General features: G+C 48.7%; 1 protein-coding gene across 3 annotated transcripts; it reads right to left on the bottom strand.

The window, feature by feature from the left end:
• Positions 1 to 3,364: 3,364 nt before the first annotated feature.
• Positions 3,365 to 6,942, bottom strand: PSRC1 (proline and serine rich coiled-coil 1). 3 transcript variants are annotated; one of them, XM_064372022.1, is made up of 8 exons: positions 6,862 to 6,942; positions 6,487 to 6,543; positions 6,338 to 6,395; positions 5,429 to 5,870; positions 4,939 to 5,053; positions 4,579 to 4,848; positions 4,199 to 4,292; positions 3,365 to 3,959 (listed from the first exon to the last, which is right to left on the bottom strand). In XM_064372022.1, the coding sequence occupies exons 2-8, from the start codon at positions 6,503 to 6,505 to the stop codon at positions 3,956 to 3,958; spliced, it is 1,002 nt and encodes a 333-aa protein (XP_064228092.1). In that variant the 5' UTR covers positions 6,506 to 6,543; positions 6,862 to 6,942; the 3' UTR covers positions 3,365 to 3,955. The 3 variants fall into 3 exon arrangements, with proteins under 3 accessions (XP_064228092.1, XP_012323474.2, XP_012323473.2); XM_012468051.2 differs by having other exon boundaries at positions 6,487 to 6,538; XM_012468050.2 differs by having other exon boundaries at positions 6,873 to 6,942.
• Between the last annotated feature and the right edge of the window lie 9,274 nt (positions 6,943 to 16,216).

Genomic DNA, 16,216 nt, shown 5'->3' with positions numbered 1-16,216 from the left:
GGCAGAGAGGGCTGCGTTGAGAGGCTGCTGGGAATTGAATGGTGCTAAGAAGTGCCTCATAACTATACTGCTCAGGTTGTTTTTTGTTGTTTTTCCCATTGGAAGATGAAGCAGCTACTCATAATGAAGCCAAGTGTGTGCTTTGCAACTTACTTCTCGTCCGAAGTTTTGTTTTTGTATATATATGATACATATTTATAAGTATATACGCTTTTTAAATTTAATAGAGACAGAGTCTCACTATGTTGATCAGGCTGGTCTCGAATTCCTAGGCTCAAGTGATTCTCCCACCTTGGCTTCCCAAAGTGCTGGGGTCACAGATGTGAGCTACCGCATCTGGCCTAGTTCCAAGTTTTGTGTTTGCCAAAGTTCCATTCAATAAACTAGAAAGGCAGCCAGGCACGGTGGCTCACGCCTGTAATCCCAGAACTTTGGGATGCCGAGGAGGGCAGATCACCTGAGCTCAGGAGTTAGAGACCTGCCTGGCCAACATGGTGAAACTCCGTCTCTACTAAAAATACAAAAAAAAATTGCAGAATATGGTGGCTTATGCCTGTAGTCCCAGCTACTCTGAAGGCTGAGACAGGAGAATTGCTTGAACCTGGGAGGTAGAGGTTGCAGTAAGTCAAGATCGAGCCACTGCACTCCAGCCTGGGTGACAGAGCGAGACTCCATCTCAAAAAAAAAAAAAGCCTAGAAAGGGAGTTAACCTGGGGACAATATAGGGCAATGATTAAGAACACAAACCCTGCTGGGCACAGTGGCTCATACCTGTAATCCCAGCACTTTGGGAGGCCAAGGTGGGTAGATCACTTGAGGCCAAGGTGAAACCCCATCTTTACAAAAAAATACAAAAAAAAAATTAGCTAGCTGTGGTGGTACGTGCCTGTAGTCCCAGCTATTAGGGAGGCTGAGGTGGGAGGATGGTGTGAGCCCAGGAGGCAGAGGCTACAGTAAGCCAAGATCAAACCACTGCACCCAGCCTGGGTAATACAGCCAGACCTGTCTCAAAAAAACAAAACAAAACAAAACAAAACCACAAACTCTGGAACCAGACTGAGAAACTTAATCTTTCTAAGCCTTGAGTTTCTCTGCCTGCAAAATGAGGATGATGATAAAAGCATCCACCTAATTGAGCTTTTATACGGATTAAGTGAGTTAACACATGTAGTGCTTGGAACAGTTCATAGTACATAGTGAGAGGCCGGTAAACACTGGCTTTCGGTGTTGTTGCTACTGGGTGCGGTGGAAGAGTGCACAGACAGAAAAAGTAGAAAGCCAGGCCCAAAGGGAAGGAGACAGGCAGGTGGCTGAACAAGAAGGGCAGCCGTGGCAGGAGGGGCTCCTCCCTGACTGGCACTGCCTACTGAAAGTGCTGCTGAAGCAGGTTTGGCAGGGAGGGAGTTGGGTAGGGACAAAACGCAAGGCTAACCAAGAGGGCAAACAGGACGTGCCTTGCCGTCTCCAGCCACCAGGTGGCAACAACACATGGTCTGCAGCTTGTTTTGCCTGTAACGACCCACCCAGGACATGGCTCACACCCAGCGCACACAAACGTGTCACCTTCCGGCTTCGCCCAGGTGTGTACCTAAGCCTGCTGACCTTCCAGTGCTTCTACTGGGCCAGGAGCCACAAACAGGCCCTGCTCACTAGACACCAGTGCAGGACACAGCTGGCAAGCACATCTGAAGTTCCTTGCCTTACACCAAATTCTTCCAGAGCTGAATACTCCGTGTCTGTCTGCATACCCCTTCCCTCCCACCAATTCCTGGAATCCAGAGCTGCAGGAGTTGCTGCAGAGCTCAGGGAAAAGTGTCTAGGCACTGTCACTGAAGTTGGCGAATGTGCTAGGTAAACTTTGGGATCAGCCACAAAAGGGAGAAAGCAGTGGCGGGCCCCTGGCTCCAGGGACAGGGCAAGGACACTTTGGTGCCTCAGCCAGGCATTTATGGCTATATAGGCATGGGTGGGGCACCAGCTGGCAGTCCCATTTCTCTTTGCCCACTTACCTTCTGCTTTTCTCAAGTCATGGCCTGGCTTTTAAAACTCGGAAGGAATTGAATTGGTTGATTACCAGAGTTAAAGGCTGCAAAAAAAGGGAAGCCCTACACCAAATGTGTTAAACGTGTCTTTGTCATTCCTTCAGCAAACACTCACTGTCTTGCACTCAAATATTTTCTGAATAAATAAACCGAATGCTCTGTGACCAGTGCTACACATAGGTCACAACACTAGAGCACAGCAGAGGTTTCCAGATCCTGATGCTCGCCAGTCTAACAGGGGAGATGAGAGCGCAGACAACCCCAGTGATTTAAGTTGGAGCATGACAAGGTGTTCCAGCTGCTCTGGTTGAGGTGACTGGGGGAGATGAACACCACTAAAGGGCCTTCATGTCTCACAAGGAGAGCAAATAAGCTGATGTGGGCCGGGCATGGTGGCTCACGCCTATGATCCCAGCACTTTGGGAGGCCGAAGTGGGTGGATCACCTGAGGTCAGGAGTTTGAGACCAGCCTGGCCAACATGGTGAAACCCTGTCTCTACTAAAAATACAAAAAATAAGCCAGGCGTGATGGCAGGCACCTGTGTTCCCAGCTCCTCAGGAGGCTGAGGCAGGAGGATTGTTTGAACCCAGAAGGCGGAGGTTGCAGCTGAGATCATGCCACTGAACTCCAGCCTGGGCAACAGAGTGAGACTCTGCCTTGAAAAAAAAAGAAAAAAAAGAAGCTGTTGAGTTTCTAGGAGGCCCCATTCCTTTGCCAGTAAAGGACATTCAAGTTTAAATAAAGAATCTACCTAGCCTAGCTTAATAGCCTCACATACTGTGAATTAGCTACACTGAACTTTCATCTGGACCTTCCAATGATACAAGAGACCTGGGGAAAGGCAGCCTGTCCTTGTCTAATGCCAACAAGGGGAGTAGTCATAGCCTGATGAGCTGGAATCTCAAGGCCCTAGGGCCTATTCAGGCCCCTGCCTAGGAGGCCCATTCTGGCCCCCTCCCTGGAATTACGGAGATTTACTCCAAACTTGTTAGAAATTGGAGCAGGGGCTGGGTGCAATGGCTCACACCTGTAATCTCAGCACTCTAGAAGGTGAAGGTGGGTGGATCACCTGAGGTCAGGAGTTTGAGACCAGCCTGGCCAACATGGTGAAACCCTGTCTCTACTAAAAATACAAAAAATTAGCCAGGTGTGGTGGCGGGTGCTTGTAATCTCAGCTACTCAGGAGGCTGAGGAAGGAAAATTGCTTGAACCCAGGAGGTGGAGGTTGCAGTGAGCCAAGATTGCGCCACTGCATTCCAGCCTGGGTGACAAAGCGAGACTGTCTAAAAAAAGAAAGTGGAGCAGGATCGACTTCCAGATGTACAGAGAATATAAAAATACATTCACTTTATTTTAGAAAAATGAAGACTGATAGAGTAAGCTTATCACAAACTGGCCTATTAGGAGTCACGGAATTCACAGGAAACAATTTCTGAAGACCAGGTGCCTGCTGCCGCCTCTCCAAGCAGGCCAGAGTCCAGTAGAGGATGCGATTCAGGAAGACAGCTCCTCAGAGAGCAGGGAGGTTAGCTACAGAGACCACTCACATGGAAATGTCCAGTGAACCAATGCCCGGGAAGATCAAATTCTCTGGGGCTGCCACACAGTGCGGGTGGATAAAGACAAACCACTTGCCTGTACCTCTCATTTCTGTTCGTTCATTCCACTGCTGGAAGGTGACCTCTTTTCTCCTAATCTTCTTTCAACCCAGAGAGTTTAAGACTTCTCCAGCTCAATCCTAATCCACCCCATTTCCCATGGTCTCTACTCCTGGGGGACCAGCCCTGGTGGCATCTCTTCCTCCTGTCCCTGGGCCAGAATCTGCTGGAGTCAGGGTCTGCTGGGTAGAGGCGAGTCCAGGTACCGATTGTAGTGGTTTGCTACTGAAGTCTTGCTTGCTGTCCCGACCTCTTTACCTAAAGAGATAGAAGGAAGAACAGCTTTAAAATGCCGTCCTTCCTCAAGCCCATTTGTCACCCAGCAGAGTGCAAGCTCCTCAGGGTCGGAAGAAATGGGACCCCCCATCCCCTGCTCCCGGCTCCCCTCCTCTCTCAATCTTTCCATGCAAAATTCAGGGCTAATGTGCATAACAGTTTAGAATCCCAGATGATGGCGGGGTAGGGAGACAGGATGGACAGGGGAGGACCAGACTGACCTGGTAAGTCCTGGGACTGCCACTTTCCTGGGGGGCTGCATATTGCTGCGAGTGGCACCCATGACAGGAAGATTTAGTCGCTGGGAAACAGGAACTTCATGGGAGTTAACAAAGGAAATGAGTTAGCAGCAAGTTTAACTGACCTCAAAAAGAAATACTGGGTGAAGGGAGTGAGTGTGGGATTAGTGCTCTCCCCTCAACCATGATGTATTTGGAAACTAAGACTTAGACTCTGTCCAGCCCCATATCCTCTCTGTAACTCAGCCTCCCCATCTTCCAATTGAATTGCAATGAGGATGGCAAAGGGGTCACTGTTGCCAGCTCTGGGAGAGTGAGGACATGCCGGGCAAGGGCAGGTATTCCTCCTTCTGAATTCTCACCCTTGTGTCCACTTTCCTTCACTCTGTGTCCTGCGGCGCTTGGTCTTGGAAGCCCTTTCCGAGTTGACAGAGAATCCGGAGGTAGGGCACCTCTGCCAGGTGGTACACTCCGGCTGGTGAGTGGCATTCGGCTGGCAGGCCTGGGGATGGCCGAGGGAATGGGCAGTTGACTGGAAGATTTAGCAGCTGCTCCCTGTGGCCGGGGCAGGCGTTGAGAGTTACTGGTAGAAGGCTGTGGGGCCAGGACGGGTCTGATGGGGGTAGGTGGACCTGGTGGAGAGGAGTAGAGAAATTTCAGAGTCAGTCCCACAAACTCCCCACTCCCACTCACCCGCAACTTGGCTGCTCAGGTCTCCTCACTGGCTGCTGCTCTCCCACTGGGCCCAGCTTTCCCGCGGACTGGGGGCGTCGATCGGGTAAGAGGAGAAGATGCTGGGCTTTTGGATGCAGGGAACAGACTGCAAGTGGGTGACTCCTGAAACACAAAGAAAGAGGAAAAAAAGACTAGAGTGGAGAAAATATCTGTTCTGTGGCTTAAGGAATTAAGAACTAGAGGTGGAGCATTGTTTAGATCCCAGTAAGGAAGGATAGATGTTTGCTGCTAACATCATCGTCACCATCACTATTGCCAATACCATTTGTGGAGTTTATTATAGACATTACAGAGCTTATACTCAAGACACTATGGTAAGAGTTTTTGTTCTCTTTGTTTATGGTTCTCGTTTAATTCCAACAATTCTAGATGAAGAAATACTATCCCCGTTTTACCAATAAGGAAACCACTCTCTGCCTGCATCATGGCATGCGCTATGTCTGGGGGCGCACCTCCAACTCGGTCCTCTCAACTCACCCTCTTCATGTTGGAGGGCCTCTTTCCAGGCGTTGCCCGAAGAACCCTGACTGACCCCTTCCTATCACTGCTCCGGAGTCGAGGTGTCAGGCTGCTTGGGGAGGGGGTGCTCTGAGCCAAAGAGTTCACAGTGGGCAGCAGGTCTCGGACAGGACTGTCCTTGAGCACAAAGGTCTCCCGCCGAGGACTGGGCTTCACTCGGCGAGGCCCCAGGCCCTCACCCGTGCTCTCCCGCTCCTGCAAGGCACACCGCTCTAGCTGGGCGGCCAGCCGGTTGGCCTCATCGAGGATCTCCTCCAGCTTCTCTGGGCTGAGGGGGCCTAGGCTGAACCTCATATCCTGGGGAGCAGGAGCCACTGCATTTGGGTCACTTCGGTGGGAGAGGCCCCGTCGAAGTGGTTTCTCTGGAGTCACCAACACTGTTACGTCTTCCTCCTCACGGCTGAGACAGGAAAACAAACCAGGCATCATGCCCATGCAAAAGACAACAGAAAACTATGCAAGGGAGACTGGGCAAAAGCCCCACAACAGAGCCAGGGACACAACCCCATGCCCTGATGCCTGCGCTGCCTGTGAGATGTGGCCTCTGGGTGATGAGGTACCTGGTTCTATGGGGCCTAATAGGCCTTTAGCATTTACTGACATCAGAAATGATGCCAGGATGGAGATGCAGCAAATCCACGTACCCTTCTTCTTAACACCCTGAAATCTAACTCCAGCTTCTCGCTTCTCTCCCCACTACCAATAGTGTCATAGAGGCCCGAGTCAACCAGCCACCCAGCAGCCCCGAGTGCACGAAACCTTGCTAAATTACCAACCCAAGTCCCAGCGGCCAATAATTCAGCAGTAAGGGGTTCGAGACAAAGAGGTGCTGTTAGAGGAAAGAAAGTGGGATAAAGAGGCTTGTACCTGTCGGATGGTGACAGCCCCCCAAAGTCCAAGGTCTCATCCACAATAAATTTTACATCTGAAGGGGAAAGAAGAATGAAGGCCAGTCATGGGTCACTGATGCAGCTCTCCATTGCTGGGTCTCATTCCTCCCTCCCTCCTTTCCTTACCTTCCTCCAAATCCTCCATGTCCAGCCAGCAGAAGCGAGAGTCCACTTAGACCTGAGCTGGAGAGAAACCATACCTTTCCTGAGGTATCCATCCTGCCCCGGGATTGCAGCTATATTCAGGCCAGGGGCGCGGGTCATGCTGGAGGCAAAGCAAGCGCCCAGGAGTGGCACCTGCCGCGTAACTACTCCTGCTATCTCCGGGAAAAGTGCGGAGGGCTCCCCCCACCGCCCAGATTGCCCTGGAGCCGCCCCTCATCCTGGTCTCTCCTCACTGGGGGGTTCTGAACGCCCCATCTTCCTCCCCACCACTATCCTCAGGGTTCTTCACCCCGCAAGCCACGTTTCCACTTCCCTGACACCACACGCAAAGCACACCTCCAGCCCACCTGGTTTCCACTTCCCGCGCCGCCTTGTCTTCCACACAAGTCTTCCCCCAGCAACCTAGTCCCGGGAATCTGCTCCGAGGGGGCGGGGCTCCTTTCGAATCTCTCAGGCCCCACCCACTCAAGCCACACACGCACCGTCATTGGTGGATCTTCAGGGGGCGGGGCTGTGGAGCTGCCGGCAGGAAGTCCGCCGGTGGGGGCCGGAGGAGAACCGTTCCCAGAAGACTCCAATCCGGGAGGCTGAGGCGGAGCCTAGGGTTGAGGCCGGGAGTGCGCGTGCTAGCGTGCTTGGAGACCCTCTTTCCCGCTGGTAGATGGGAGCCGAGCGCGGCTGGCCGGGAGAGGAAAAACGGACCCACGAGTGTGGCCCTCGCGCCCCGCCCCGCTCCTGCTGCTGGGCCACGGAGCCTCCGGTCTCCAGAGCGATTGTGCTGCTTAAACCGACGCTCGGCGGGAGGAAATTCGTTTTCTTGGGCGCACTCAATATGCAGGCGCCGCGTTGGCCCGGGGTCCCCAGTTGTGGTTTTTTCCAAGTTAAGGAAGCACCTAAACACTTACATTGTAGACATATTGAGGTTCTCTAAGAAGTACATCCTCCATCGCCTCTTTAAGAGCCTGACGCAGCCGAGGTGTAAAGAAAGCAACGGGCTTTTCACCCAGGCAGTCTTGGGTTCAAATTCAACCCAAGTTTAACTGACCTCAAAACCCCAGTTTCGCTTTAGAGAGTCTGCCTTGAGTATATATCTGCCCTCTTTTTGCCTCTCTTCGCTTACCTGTGAAAAGAGGATGGTGGTCCTCGCAGTTATGATGTTAGGATAATCATGAAGGCGTTTTCTACGGTGTGCCCTTAGGGGATTTAGAGGGGGCGTTTGTAAGTAGCCCCCTCTGAAATAAAAGCTGTGTTTGTAAAATGCTTAAGCCAACTTGTTAGGAGTGTTGTCTCTGTTGTTGCTAAAAGGGGCCTGTGCCACCAGTGAACTTGTCAGAGGCTTCGAACCAGAGCGACTCCATCTTGAATAGGGGCTCGGTAAAATAAGGCTGAGACCTACTGGGCTGCATTCCCAGGAGGTTAGGCATTCTAAGTCACAGGATAAGATAGGAGGTTGGCACAAGATACAGGTCACAAAGTCTCTGCTGATGAAACGGGTTGCAGTAAAGAAGCTGACTAAAACCCACCAAAACCAAGATGGCGATGAGAGTGACCGCTGGTAATTCTCACTACTGCACTCCCACTGGCGACATCACAGTTTACAGATGCCATGACAACGTCTGGATGTTACCCTAGAAAATCTAAAAAGAGAAGGCATGAATAAACCATCCCTTATTTAGCATATAATCAAGAAATAACCATAAAAATGGGCAACCAGCAGCCCTCAGGGCTACTCTGCTAGAGAATAGATATTATTTTCTTTCTTAATAAACTTGCTTACACTTTATGGACTTGCCCTGAATTATTTCTTGTGCAAGGGCCAAGAACCCTCTCTTGGGGTCTGGATCCTGACCCCTTTCTGGTAACAGTGAGATAGCAGGCCCACACAAGATACAGGTCACAAAGACCCCTCTAATAAAACAGTGTGCAGTAAAGAAGCCGGCCAAAATCTGCCAGAAACGAAGATGGTAAAGAAAGTGAACGCTGCTCATCCTCACTGCTTATGATACGCTAGTTATAATTCATTAGCATGCTAAAAGACGCTCCTGCCGGGCGCCATGAAGGTTTACAAAAATGCTATGGCAACATCTATATGGTATAAAAGGAAGAGGAGCCTTCAGTTCCAGGAAATCATTCTCCATGCCCAGAAAACCTATAAATAATCCACCCCTTGTTTAGCATATAATCAAGAAATAACCATAAAAACAGCCTACCAGCAGCCCTTAGGGCTGCTCATTCTTTAATTCCTTTACTTCCCCCACCCCCGGTTTTTTTTTTAGTCTTGTTCTGTTGCCCAGGCTGGAGTGCAGTGGCACCATGTCTGCTCACTGTAACCTCCACCTCCTAGGTTCTAGCAATTCTCCTGCCTCAGCCTCCTGAGTAGCTGGGATTACAGGTGTGTGCCACTACGACGGGCTAATTTTGTATTTTTAGTAGAGACAGGTTTCACCATGTTGGTCAGGCTGGTCCCCAACTCCTGACCTAGTGATCTGCTTGCCTCAGCCTCCCAAAGTGCTGGGATTACAGGCGTGAGCCACCGTGCCTGGCTTCCTTTACTTTCTTAATAAATTCACTTTCATTTTACTCTTTGGACCTGCCCTGAATTCTTTCTTGCAAGAAATTCAAGAATCCTCACTTGGGGTCTGAATGGATCAAAACCCCTTTCCGGTAACAAACTGAGCTTCCTAGAAAGGTTCTGAATATTTAAAGTGAAAAAACCCTAAGAGAGTGGTTGAGGGGCTTGCCAGTAAACAGAGCCTGAGCTTTAGTCCCCAGAGTTCATGCCCATTATTTTGGCCATTTATAGGCTTTGTTGTTTACTTTTTAGTTTTTGGCTGAGATGTTGAGGTGGTGAGATCTGCCGGAGTGACATGTCACTGTAATAAATGCCACCAGAAGCCAAGGAGCTGGAAACCAAAAACTAAATTCTAAGCTCCTCAACCAATTGAATGAATCCCTTCTCTCTGCCAATGGCATTCCAGATTTAACTTGGAAAACTAGTTCAGGCCATAATGGAGAGTGGGGGTTGGACATGCCTCATTATACTCTCCTCACGTTGGGATTCAGGCACAGCTGACCAACATTAACATTAAAACAGAGATCTTGCAGGGCGGCTCACGCCTATAATCCCAGCACTTTGGGAAGCCAAGGCGGGCAGATCATCTGAGGTCAGGAGTTTGAGACTAGCCTGGCCAACATGGCGAAACCCCATCTCTACTAAAAATACAAAAAAATTAGCTGGGCGTGGTGGCAGTCACCTGTAATACCAGCTACTTGGGAGGGTGAGACAGGAGAATCCCTTGAACCTGAGAGGCAGAGGTTGCAAGGTTGCAGTGAGCTGAGATCGTGCCACTGCACTCCAGCCTGGGCGTCAGAGCAAGACTCTGTCTTAAAACAACAACAACAACAACAGAGATCTTAAGGAAACAGACTTTGTCACCCAGCAGGCTGGAGTTCAGTGGTGCAATCTCAGCTCACTGCAACCTTGCAACCTCCACCTCCCGGGTTCAGGGGATTCTCCTGCTTCAGCCTCTCCTCACTGCAACCTCTGCCTTCTGGGTTCGAGTGATTCTCCTGAGTTCAAGTGATTCTCCTGTCTCAGCCTCCTGAGTAGCTGGGATTACAGGCGTGTGCCGCCATGCCCTGCTAATTTTTGTATGTTTAGTAGAAATGGGGTTTCACCATGTTGGCTAGGCTGGTCTGGAAACCCTGACCTCAAGTGATCCACCTGCCTTGGCCTCCGAAAGTGTTGGGATTACAGGCATGAGCCACCACGCCCGGCCAGAAACAGACTTTTTGTAGCAATAATGTTACTAGAAAGGGGTCCAGATCCAGACCCCAAAAGAGGGTTCTTGGATCTCACACAAGAAAGAACTCAAGGTGAGTCCATAAAGTGAAAGTAAGTTTATTAAGAAAGTAAAGAAAGAATGGCTATTCCCTAGGCAGAGCAGTCCTGAGGGCTGCTGGTTGCCCATTTTTATGGTTATTTCTTTATCATATGCTAAACAAGGAATCGATTATTCATGCCTCCTCTTTTTAGACCAGATAGGATAACTTCTGGATGTTGCCATGGCATGTGTAAACCGTGATGGCCCTAGTGGGAGCGCAGCAGTGAGAATGACCAGAGGTCACTCTCATCGCCATCTTGATTTTGATGGGTTTTGGCCAGCTTCTTTACTGCAACCTGTTTCATCAGCAGAGTCTTTGTGACTCGTATCCTGTGCTGATCTCCTATGTCATCTTGTTACTTAGAATTCCTTTTTTTTTTTTTTTTTTTTTTTGCGACAGTTTCGCTCTTGTTACCCAGGTTGGAGTGCAATGGCACGATCTTGGCTCACTGCAACCTCTGCCTCCTGGGTTCAAGCAATTCTTTTGCGTCAGTCTCCCGAGTAGCTGGGACTACAGGCACACGCCACCATGCCCAGCTGATTTTTGTATTTTTAGTAGATACGGGGTTTCACCTTGCTGACCAGGATGGTCTCGATCTCTTGACCTCGTGATCCACCCGCCTCGGCCTCCCAGTGCTGGGATTATAAGGCGTGAGCCACCGTGCCCGGCCGTTACTTAGAATTCCTAACTGTCTGGGAATGCCGCCCAGTAGGTCTCAGCCTTATTTTACCCAGCCCCTATTCCAGATGGAATTGCTCTGGTCCAAACGTCTCTGACAATAAGTCACCAAATTCCAGCCTGACTCTAGTATAGTATCACATGACAGACAGTAGGCCCTGAAAGAAACTGAAGTATTTTACCCGAAAATATATTTCTTTCTTTTTTTTTTTTAGAAGCAAATGAAGCACAAAATTTATTTTAAAAGATGCTGCGAATTTGCTCATCTGCTCTAATTAACTCCTGTCCTTTGGGATCAGGTTATGGGCAATGTACATGAGCGTTTACCAATGCAATATATATATTTTTCAATAGGTCTTTGAGGAACAGGTGGTGTTTGGTTACATGAATAAGTTCTCTTGAGGTGATTTCTGAGATTTTGGTGCACCCATCACCCAAGCAGTGAACATTGCACCCAATATGTAGTCTTTTATCCCTCACCCCACCCCACCCTTTTCCCTGAGTCCCCAAAGTCCATTTTATCATTCTTATGCCTTTGCATCCTCATAACTTAAGTTCTCACCAAAATATATTTCTTTGACATATTTTGAAATTCCTCTGCAGAGCTGTTTCTTGTGGGGAACATCTACATTCTGTAGAGAATCCCTGTTCCTTTCCAGGTCTTTTCCCTGATCTGGGAGAGAACTAGGAGTTTGACACCTTTTTTTTTTTTTTCTTTTTTTTTGAGATGGAGTTTCACTCTTGTTACCCAGGCTGGAGTGCAATGGCGCGATCTCGGCTCACCGCAACCTCCACCTCCTGGGTTCAGGCAATTCTCCTGCCTCAGCCTCCTGAGTAGCTGGGATTACAGGCATGCGCCACCATGCCCAGCTAATTTTTTGTATTTTTTTTAGTAGAGACAGGGTTTCATCATGTTGACCAGGATGGTCTTGATCTCTTGACCTTGTGATCCACCCAGCCTCGGCCTCCCAAAGTGCTGGGATTACAGGCGTGAGCCACCGCGCCCGGCCCAAGTTTGACACCTTTTTAGGTCTGATAAGAGCTCTGCAGCCTGCTACCTGGAGGCTTCACCTGCCTAATAAAACCTTGGTCTCCATAACCTTTTATCTCAACCCAGACATTCCTTTCTATTGGTTCCAGGTCTTGGATAATAACTCTTTAACCAATTGCCAATCAGAAAATTGTAAGGTCTCTTAGGCTGACTGATGGCGCCATGGTAACCTCTGTGACCTGCACGGACACTCCAGATGAGTTCCTGGAACTAGAAAGTCTGAAGTAACTGGAAAACCACAAAAAGGGGAAGAATGATCAACCACTGCTGGGTTAAGACATTATTTTATTGTTTCTTATTTCCACCTCAACTGATAAGGCAATTGGACTTTGTAACCAACTTTGGTCAACCTCTTGACTCCAGACCCTACGACCCCCTCCCAGCTTGCAAAAACCTCCCCAAACTGTAACTTCTGTAACTTTCCACCACCTACGCCAAACCTATAAAATCAACTCTTATCCCACCAGCCTCCCCTGACTCTCTTTTTGGACTCAGCCTGCCTGCACCTGGAGAATAAACAGCTGTGTTGCTCACACAAAGCCTGTTTGGTGCAGGGTAGGGGGTGGGGGGGGTCTCTTCATTCAGAGTGCTCATTTTAACAAAAACCTTTGAATCTGCCTATGACCTGGAAGCTCCTCCACCCCTGCTTCAAGTCGCCTGGCGTTTCAGACTGAACCAATGTACATCTTACATGTATTGATTGATGTCTTATGTCTCCCTGAAATGTTTAAAACCAAGCTGCAGCCCAGCCGCCTTGGGCACATGTTGTCAGGATCTTCTGGGGCTGTGTCAGGGGAACTTGGTCACTTATATTTGGCTCAGAAGAAATCTCTTCAAATATTTTACAGAATTTAACACTTTTCATTGACAGAACCTTAGAATTTAGGGTGGGAAGACACAAAACTTGCAAGTTTATGTGAGGAAGAGCAGAGAGAAGAGGATTGCCGCTCTCTGCTACTCAAGATGGAATGCCCGTTGCTTGCAGGACTTAGGGTACATGGAGGGTGGGAAGACCAGAGCCAGCAGGGCTTCCCTCTCTCTAGGAAAGTAGCAAAGTGGAGATCAGAGGGGAAGAAGCTGTTAATTAACTGCATTCCTTCTTCCCCTAGGAGCAGCCGGAGTGGAGATACTACACTTCATTCATCTTTAGATGAGCAGAGAGGGAAGTTTTAGCAAACTGGAATGTAATTTCGCCTAAGGAAACTCCAAATTATCATTTTGAAAGCTGCTACAGTACCAGGAAGAAAAAAAAAGCAACAGAACTACTTTCACCTCCATTAGAAAGACAGCAAAGTTAGAAAGTATAGCTTTCAGGCACAAAAATTCTTTGCCCAACCAGTAATCTGGGAAACATTTGATATTTGTTTTCCTCACCTCAACCCCAAAATGATGTGTAGGAACAGGTGTTTAAGATTTTGGATAAATAATGAATTAATGAAGAAATTCCACATCTCCCAGTCACAGAGTAGGCCTGAACTCAGAAGTGCTCCTTAAGTGTCAGATGCATAAATGAGAACAGTAAGGTCTCCAGTGCGCTTCTCCTTGCAGAATGTGGCTGAAGGTCTTGGGCAGTGTAATTTTATTTCTTCACTATGAAGGGTGGGAATATATCATCTTTAAGGGATGGCCCTTGAGTAATCCGGGGATTAGCAGAGGCATGGGGCTGTGGTCTGAGGCCAAAGGTCTGACTTATCCCTAGGGCATTGTAACTGGGGGTGTTTCACCCCTTCCTGACCTAGGTCCTGCTTCCACTGGAGGGAGGCCTCTTTGCCATCGTGTTCATGGCTGGCTGGCACTGGACTCTGGTCCCTCCCACGACATTGTCAAGCCGGGGTACCCTGCAAATGACTTGCATGACTATTTCCTCAATTTTCAAAGGGATAGTATATAATTAGTAACATTCTAATTGCATAGAAATAATTTATGATTCAAAGAATGCCTTATGGCAGGGAGGCTTAATTCTTGTGAAACTCCAGTTGAAGACTGGAATACTTTACCTCAACTGAAAATAGACCTTTGGTCTGAACAAAAAGGTCCTTCACATTCTGCTCAGCCAAATCACTTCCCCAACCTCCTCAAAACCTTTCCAAATATTTATTGCCTCCTGGAAGTATTTTCTTTCTTAAATGCATGATTCCAACCTAGACCCTCTACAGTGGGGCTCGCCGAATGAAAGAGATGAGAGAAGACAGAAAGGCTTGGAGTCAAACAGACCTGGTTCAAATCCTGGCTCTGCTGCTTACCAGCTGCATGACTTGGGACAACTTATGAGCTTCAACTTCCTCATTTGTAAAATGAAGATTAAAAGAGATAAAGCACAGATAGTTCCATGCCTGTTGCATAGATGGCTGTTTCAGTAATCTATGAGTAACAAACCATTTCAAAATTTAGTGGCTTGAAACAACAGCCACTATTGATTTGCTCATGATTTTACAATTTGGGCAGGGCTCTGCAGGGATGACTTGTCTCTACTCTACAAGGTGTCAATTGGGCTTAACTGGGGCTGTAGGGTCCAAAGTGGCCACACGTGTCCAGGGCCATGGTGCTGGCTCTCAGCTGGGATGCTTGGTTGTCCTCCATGTGGCCTCTCATAATTCAGTAATCTAGCCTGAGATCCTTCAAATGGGAGCTAACTTCTTTTTTTTTTTTTTTAGATGGAATCTCGCACTGTTGCCCAGGCTGTAGTGCAGTGGCGCAATCACTGCTCACTGCAATCTCCGCCCCTTGGGTTCAAGTAATTCTCCTGCCTCAGCCTCCTGAGTAGCTGGGATTACAGGCATGCGCTGTCACGCCCAGCTAATTTTTTTGTATTTTTAGTAGAGACGGGGGTTTCATCATGTTGACCCAGATGGTCTTGATCTCCTGACCTCATGATCTGCCCACCTCGGCCTCCCAAAGTGCTGATTACAAGCGTGAGTCACCTCGCCCGGCCGGGAGCTGACTTCTAAGAGGAAAAGCGGAAACTCTGGTACCTCTTAAGGCCCAGGCCAGGACCAGCGCCACAGCACTTCTGCTACATTCTTTGGTCAAAGCAAGTCACATGATTCAAGGGAAGGGGAAATAGTCTCCAACTCTTGATGAGAGGAGCACCATGCTCATACAAAATAGGAGGAACTGTTATCATCTTCTGCAGATTCTATCACAGAACACCTTCAACATCTTATTTGTCATCAGAACGAAAACAAAGCTAATCAAGGGAACCTCACCTTTATTCTTTCCCCAAGGCTTAATGTGACTCTGCTCCAATTTCTTTTCTTTCTTTTTTTTTTTTTTTTGAGACAGAGTCTCATTTTGTTGCCCAAGCTGGAGTGCAGAGGCATGATCTCGGCTCACTGCAACCTCTGCCTCCTGGGTTCAAGCGATTCTCTTGCCTCAGCATCCCGAGTAGCTGGGATTACAGGCGTCTGCCACCGTGCTTGTCCATTTCTTTTGTATTTTTAATAGAGACAGGGTTTCACCATGTTGGCCAGGCTGGATTTGAACTCTTGACCTCAAGCGATTCGCCCGCCTTGGCCTCCCAAACTGCTGGGATTACAAGTGTGAGCCACTGCGCCCAGCCTAATTTTTGTATTTTTAGTAGAGACAGGGTTTCACCACATTGGCCAGGCTGGTCTTGAACTTCTGACCTCAAGTGATCCACCCACCTCAGCCTCCCAAAGTGCTGAGATTACAGGTGTGAGCCACAGTGTCCAGCCCTCCAATTTCTCGAGTATCATTACGGCCCTCAGGCCTTGGAGCTCTGTCTTTAATTAGCTCTATGTATATTAGTGTTCTGCTGTTTGCCTCTTTGCGGTGGATGTGCGTCCTGTTATCCCAACTTAAATTGGAAAGCCCATAGAGGCAGAGAGTAAGTCACCTTTGGCATTTCTTTCCAGCACTTGGTACTGTGGAGAGTTGAATTTGGTTCTGTCATAGATGTCTAGGGAAAAGGACAGTGTTAGAAACCTCTGTGGAAGAGAATGTGGATGTGGGAATAGATCGGGGAGCCTTAGGGCCCTGAGGTTCTTTACAGCCTGGCTAAAGGATGGCAGCTTTCCAAATGTTTCATAGAAAGTCTGAAATACAGGGACACTTAGG

Source organism: Aotus nancymaae, unplaced genomic scaffold (assembly GCF_030222135.1).
Source record: "Aotus nancymaae isolate 86718 unplaced genomic scaffold, 86718_ANA_hifiasm-v0.15.2.pri h1tg000007l, whole genome shotgun sequence".
Lineage (NCBI taxonomy): Eukaryota > Metazoa > Chordata > Mammalia > Primates > Aotidae > Aotus > Aotus nancymaae.
Note: the sequence above shows the minus strand (reverse complement) of the source record. Positions and strands in the feature narration are given on the sequence as shown.